General features: G+C 37.1%; 1 protein-coding gene across 13 annotated transcripts in view; it reads right to left on the bottom strand.

The window, feature by feature from the left end:
* The window catches only part of LOC144963302 (phospholipid-transporting ATPase ABCA1-like), an 88,166-nt gene that overhangs the window by 25,553 nt on the left and 55,113 nt on the right, over positions 1-7,500 (bottom strand). For all 13 annotated transcript variants that reach the window (XM_078897205.1, XM_078897212.1, XM_078897209.1 and 10 more), the window contains 5 exons: positions 6,567-6,671; positions 5,128-5,249; positions 3,610-3,730; positions 2,835-3,021; positions 751-920 (listed from right to left, as the gene is read on the bottom strand). In XM_078897205.1, coding sequence (XP_078753331.1) covers positions 751-920; positions 2,835-3,021; positions 3,610-3,730; positions 5,128-5,249; positions 6,567-6,671 — 705 coding nt within the window. The remainder of the gene's footprint in view (positions 1-750; positions 921-2,834; positions 3,022-3,609; positions 3,731-5,127; positions 5,250-6,566; positions 6,672-7,500) is intronic.

Raw genomic sequence — 7,500 nt, 5'->3', positions numbered from 1 at the left:
CCTATCGACCCTGCTTTGCATGTAGATATAATTTCATAAGGCACATAATTTAAGTACACGAATATCATCATGGCTCACATAATCATCAGCGACATGGTCTTGTGGTATGACACTTGCTTTCAGATCGGAAGGACCGGGTTCGAGTCTCGCTCTGCACATAGTTGAGTTCTTTGAAAAAGCTCTTTACTCACATTCTCTCACCGTAGTACTCAGGTGTAAAATGAGTAACTGGCCTTTAACAGCATTGTCTCTGTCCAGAAAAAACTGTAATATCTCCTAACAGGCATCATGTCCTGCCATTATCTCACCGAACTTGGGTGTAAAATGAGTAACTGGCCTTTAACAGCATTTCTCTGTCCGGAAAAGCTGTAATATCGCCAAACAGGTGTTGTGTCCTGTCCTCCCACATGTTAAGTGTTGGTGTTGGCCAGGGACACCATGTAAAGAGCTTTGAGCACGTTTAGTGGATTTTGCACCATATAAAAAAGCTCCAAAAAATCTCAAAAAGCTTAGTCATCAATGGTGGCTTGTGTTAGTAGACACTTCACTGAATCACTGCCTCTCTATTCGGTTTGGTCATTTTAATGGATGGAAGACGATATTTGCAAGGGTTGCAAGCAATTACCATTGTCTATTTCAGGTTATAGAAACTGGGATATACTCCAGTTCCATATGCTGTATGGCTCTGAAGAACTACTTTTTGAGAAATAAATACATTATATATACGATAAATTAAAAAAAACTCCTTACAAAGTCTCCTCGTTGAGTTGTTCCTTGGTGTAATTCATAGGGTAGTTGTAGGTGACAATACCGTAGTCTGAAGGATCTTTTCCAGAAGGTAACAAAGACCTCAGCATGAGATTATTGAAAGCATTCATGTAGGACACGGACGAGGCCCAGCCTTTGTTGTTGAACCAGACCTAAAAAGGAAGGAAATTCATAGATAGTGAAAGAATTATGACATACATTTCAAATGTGTGGCTATGTGATCTTGTGGTATGACACTCTTTTTCGGATCGGCAGGTCCTGGGTTTGAGCTTCGCTTAGCACATAGGTGAGTCCCTGAAAAAGGCTCTGTACTGACATTCCCTCACCGTACTCAGGTATAAAATGAGCACCTGGTCGTTAACACCATTGTCTCTGTTGGAAAAAAATGTAATATCGCCTAGCAGTTTCATGTCTCGTTCTATATGTTACATGTTGCTGTTGGCTATGGATCCCTTGTAAAGTGCTTTGAGCACGTTTAGTGGATATTGCTCTATATAAACGCTCTAAATAGGTCAGATTTGACTTGTTTAGCAATGACCTGATGCATCAATCTGCATATTGGGGATCCCAAGCCAACAGTAACAATTAACACATAGAACAAGACATGAAACCTGTAAGGCGATATCTATTACAATTTTTTCCGACACTGACAATGCTATTAAGATAAGATAAGATAAGATAAGATAAGATAAGATAAGATAAGATAAGATAAGATAAGATATACTTTATTCATTAAAAATAATGGAAATTCGTTTACAGACGTGGCATGCATGAAAATGTATAAACACAAAGTTGAGAATCTATAGCGACAATGTATATATAATATATGCAAATGCACAAAAATGTAAAAATATACAACCAAGAACCAATAGCAACACTTTATATATTAATTTGATAAATTGAGATAGGCCAGGTACTCATTTTACACCTGCTGAGTACGATGAGATAATGTGAGTAAAGAGCTATTTCCGAGGACTCGACTATACGCCGCCCGGAGCAGTTGTCGAACCCTGGCCCATTGGTCTAGAGACAAGTGTCATACAACTAGACCACATAGCCGCATAAAATTTAATGTTTCAGTCGTGTCTTATCTTACAGTTAAAATTTCAAAACAAAAACAACAAATTCTACTATCTATAAAATCTATTTCATTTTCTCCATCAGGGTCGTAAAAGTATGGAACAAATTAGAGAAAGAAATCAAAGACGACCCATATCTGGCATGGCAAATTTTCGAGATTTTGCGAAGAAAAAAAAACAAAACAAAACAAAACAAAAACCCAAAACAACAATAATAATTTTTTTTTGAAAAAGAAAAAGGGAGAATTTTTTTCTCTTTTCGATTGATAGCTCAAGTAGAACGTGAAAGATAATTAATCAAAAGTAGTTTCTCTTTTACTATCACATTTTCTTCCTTTTACAAGTGCTGATATGACCTAACATTTGCTGCAAGCGCCGTGAAATCCTTAAAAACAAACAAATACCTTTCTCTTTCATGAACTATTTACGGGTTTTTAGGAAAATGAATCACAAATTTTCGCAAATTTTGCTGTGTTTAGCTTGCAAAATTTGGGATTTTTTCTTTTGAAAAAAACTGCCATGTCAGCCATACCTCAGTAACTTTAGGAAACTTTTGAAAATATTCCTATCCAGGCAGGCTTTTGAGTAGTAATAGTATTTGCATTTTGCGTTATTGTCTTTGTGGGAGCGAAGTGGCCGAGTGGTTAAGGCATTGCACTGTGACCTGGAATGTCCCGGGTTTGAGCCCCACTTCAGGCAATTTCATTTTTTTGTCCTTGGGTAAGATTATTAACCCCAAATTTGCTCACTTTGGACATAATGGATGATTCCTGTTCACATCAGACATCTTGTTTGATGAATTATCTATATTCCTTCATGGAATGCCTAGGCGACGATATCTTGTGTGTCATGGTGGAAGGGCATAATTTTTTTAAAAATCTTATTGCCTTTGTATGTATAGCGCCTAGAGCACTTCATGGATTCTGCGCACTATAAATATCTATTATTCCATTACATTACACAGATTAAATCACAGGGACTCCATACCATGGCATTATCCCGTACAAAAGCAAACTTCAGAGCTCCCTCCATATCTTTCCAGATTTGCTCAGAGCCAGAAAATATAGACTGATTGTTATTGGCAGCTCGAATTAACCGATCAATGGAATTATTCAGCTGGCTGGAATTCAACAGGGCCAATTGGTTTTCTTCTACAAAACTGTAACCTCCATATCTGATAGGAATAAAAAATGATTATTGTTTTCTGACCAAAAAACCCCAAACAAAACAACAACAACAACGACAGCGACAACGACAAAAATTAACATATTTAATGAAGATCTGTAAAGAGGAATACACACACAGAGAGAGAGAAAGGTTAGGGGGGGGGGGAGGAGAAAAAAGCTATATTACTCATTTTCTATTCAGGTCTAAAAGACACGTATTAAAAATTTGGGAAATAACAATGAAAGTGTTAATGTGAAAATGTTTAGCAAAATACCTTAAGATTTTACTGTTATATCAAACAGGATAAAGATGGTAGAAGAACAATTTTAACATGCATAAGAATATAAAAATTGATCTGTTTCATCCAATAAAATTTCAATCATGTCTTAATAATTTCACCTCACGTAAAAATTTAAGAATGGGATAACTGGGACAACCCTTTAATTTATTCTGTTCATTTTAGTGAAACAACTGTGGATGATCCATACTCGATCATCCACCCACACACACACACACACACACACACACACACACACAAACAGATAAACACACACACACACACACATAAACAGACAAACACATACATACATCTTACCTCCGTTTCTGATATTTTTCCATTGTTTTCACCAACCACTCTGATATGTTCCTGCCTGTCACGTTGTGAAACTTGTCATTGGTTCGAATCCGATGCATGGGAGGCTTGGGCCCTGCAGCCTCTGGAAAAAGGTGAAAAAACCTTCCATTAATTAAGCCTTTGGTGGAAAAGGTGAGAAAATATTCCAATAATTAAGCCTTGGTGGAAAAAGGTGAAAAAAACATAATTAACCCTTTGGTGGAAAAGGTAAGAAAACATTCCAATAATTCAGCCTTGGTAACAAAGGTGAGAAAACATTCCATTAATTAAGCCTTTGGTGGAAAAAGGTGAAAAAACATTCCATTAATTAACCCTTTGGTGGAAAAGGGTGAAAAAACATTCCATTGATTAAACCTTTGGTGGAAAAGGTGAGAAAACATTCCATTTATTAAGCCTTTGATGGTAAAAGGTGAAAAAACATTCCATTGATTAACCCTTTGGTGGAAAAAGGTGAAAAAACATTCCATTAATTAACCCTTTGGTGGTAAAAGGTGAAAAAACATTCCATTGATTAACCCTTTGGTGGAAAAAGGTGAAAAAACATTCCAATAATTAAGCATTTGGTGGAAAAGGTGAGAAAACATTCCATTAATTAAACCTTTGCAAGGTTTCATTGATTTTACTCTCACCTAACATCATATTGTACACATTTCCTCAAGACAGCCTTAACCACCTTACTCGTTCATGTCTCGTTCAACATGTTACATTTTGCTGTTGGTCAGGGACCTCTTGTGAAACGCTGAGCACAATTAAGGGATATCGCGCTATATTAAAAAGCTCACTTTAAAGCTCTAATAAAAACACATATGAAATTTTTTTTGAAAGATTCATCCTACAAATATCAATTGATTTAAATGACCCTCATCTTGGCAAAGCTCTTAAACCTGGGACTTGCGAAGCAAAAATTATAATGTATATTTGTTAACAGCAGCTTATTCCACTACATTATGCAGCCTCTGGGCGCATTACATTGATATGATAAAGCCACAAAATTCTTCAGAGATGGAAACTGTTGTTGTAAAAGAAAAGAGGAAAGATTATACACTCCTATCTCCCTTTCTAAATTTAAATATGGATAACTGTCTTATTGTTACATGTTTCAAATTTATTATCAGCTACACTTTGAGTTTTTAAATCTATCGTTGATGACGGGTGACAACTTTTGACTTATTCATGGGTAACAATCGTATGATATAAAGGGGACCTGATAGCTCAGTTGGTCGAGCACTCGCTTCACACACAAAGGGACAGAGATCGATCCTGAGTGCAGGGGAGATTTTTTTCTGACCTCCCTCTCCACCCCATGAGTGAATGGGTAGCTGAGACTGTTAGATTTGGTGGAAAGTACTTTGCTATAGACTAGTGTCCTATCCAAAGGATAGCAAACAACTGCTATTGTCCATTTCACGCTATAGAAACCGGGATAAACTCCAGCTCCATGGGCTGGATGGCTCTGAAGGATATGATATGAAGACTTACTTGATGGACAACGTTGAAATCCACTGGAACAGGAACACTTCTTTGTTACTATGGTTACATTCTGTAGCAGTGGATTGGACGACCACGGTGAGACGACGTTTGGAGACAGGCAAGACTTCCCACTGTGATGAAAATAAGTTAATGATGATGAAGATCTGAAGAAGTGTCTATTAAACAGTGCCAGACAGTAGCCATCGTAAACTTATAGCCTGACACTGACCAAATAATTACGTCAAAAGACAAGTCTTTGGCCGCGAAAGAAAACAAATCGTGAGTTGTATTCAATAGTTCAACCAATGAAATCACTTGTTTCCTTGAGCTCTACAAACGACAACTCACTAGACGCTGCACAAACCTAAAAATATGACTTCATACCATAGTCCTAGAGGGTTCTAGTGTCAGGCTATAAGTTAACGATGGCTACGGCCAGACAAAGCAGACCAAAAAAATCACAAGAAAAAAAAAATCCCAAAAATACAGGGGGTCGAACCGCAGACCTCCTGATTAAAATGATCTTATTCTCTTTATCAATATATATATATATATATATATATATATATATATATATATATATATATATATATATATATTATCTATTTCTGGATTCAGATGAGGCCGAATTAATCCCTGAAGAACTAAGAAATACTGCAGTACTCTCCGTACTAAAGTCACAACAAGGTCTTGACAGCCTCAAAACTCTGGCCCAGGACCGTGACCAATGTAAACAATTAACAACATGGACGGAGAGAGCAACTATACTCATTGACCATGACTGAATCACACAATTCTCAGCAAGCGTCATTCAGTCTGCGAAGCTTACTACTACTACTAATATATCAATGCATTGTTGCTGTTAATTCAGAGAGAGAGAGAGAGAGAGAGAGAGAGAGAGAGAGAGAGAGAGAGAGAGAGAGAGAGAGAAGAGAGAGAGAAGAAGGAGGGAGAGAGAAAGAGAGAGAGAGAGAGAGAGAGAGAGAGAGAGAGAGAGAGAGAGAGAGAGAGAGAGAGAGAGAGAGAGAGAGAGAGAGAACCTTTGAGTATGTGGTCTTCAGCTCATCTCACGTGAGAGTCAGGATGTATAAGATGAATTTCATTAATAAAAATACAATATTCATTGAAGTCGTTGTTGGGGTGGGGCGGGGGTGTTGATATTATTAATGTCAACAATGATAATGATGATGATAACAGCAATGAAGACTATGATGATGATGATGATGATGATGATGATGATGATGATGATGGCGGTGGTGGTGGTGATGGTGACTACTCCATGAGCTGCTCTCAATCTCGATTCAAAATTTAAGTTGTGCACCTCAAACTACTTTCTCAGCAATGACGTTCTGTAAAAAATAATAATTCTAATGATGTAGGTCTAGAAAATAGATTGTTTAGCTAATTCTTGGCTCTAAATTTCAAAATAAAACCATGGATTGACATACCTTATCTTATGAAGAGTTTTGTTCATGCAGCGTGTACCGAAGTACGGCACGTCATTGACATTGGCTTCCAGGGCTTGGGCACGTAGGTTGGATGGATTATCATTGCTGATCAAAGTAAGAGAAATAAGTGTTCAAATTATTCCACAAACAGTTAACTAACTCTTGAACAGCGAGACTGTAATTACCAAATAATTTGGTTTCTCCAATTATTTATTTGGTTTTAACTGCAGACCTAGCAGTTTCCACCAAAAGTATTGCTTAACTGAAGTACAAGTTGCATTGCAGTTACTTGTTTTGTTTGTTTTTAAGGCTTTTACGGCACTTAAACACATTTAGGTCATATCAGCGCCAGTAAAAAGGAAGAAAATTGGATAGTAAAAACATTCTAGATATACAATTAAAAGGACTTGAGGAAAAGTAAGACAAAGGGGAATGGTTCAAATAGGGAACAGATGTAGATTCCAAGAGCACACTATCAGTGTACTTAGCTTGAGATCACCTAAAAGTTTCGTCCAGACACAAGCACAGGTCTCCACTAAGAGGAATACATTCAAATGTTTACAAATCATAAATAACATATAAAAAAAACATAATACAGTGTAAAACAGAGAGATGATTTACAAGGAAAAAAATATCATCTCCCAAAACTATAACTATACATTCGACTGTTTCCCTCCCGCCAAGGAACTCCGGCAAGGATCAGGACAAAACTAAGTAATCTCATTCCAAGATAATGACAGGAAACAATTGGAAAACGGGTATGGGGGGATAGAAGACACAGCATGTACCTCCCTGCCCACTATGGGAGGTCAGGATCCCCACCCAGTTGCAGATACTTTATTCGCAGATAAAAATGGTCAAATATGATATCACATTGAAGTCAGAATCTCCTAAAGGGAGTTAGTTATACATCGTTATCACTGTGTTCCCATGT

The sequence above is a fragment of the Berghia stephanieae genome, chromosome 1 (assembly GCF_034508935.2).
Source record: "Berghia stephanieae isolate SIO BIC M18660-M18661 chromosome 1, UCSD_Bste_1.3, whole genome shotgun sequence".
In the NCBI taxonomy this organism is placed as follows: domain Eukaryota; kingdom Metazoa; phylum Mollusca; class Gastropoda; order Nudibranchia; family Aeolidiidae; genus Berghia; species Berghia stephanieae.
This window is presented reverse-complemented; position numbering and strand designations above follow the sequence as displayed.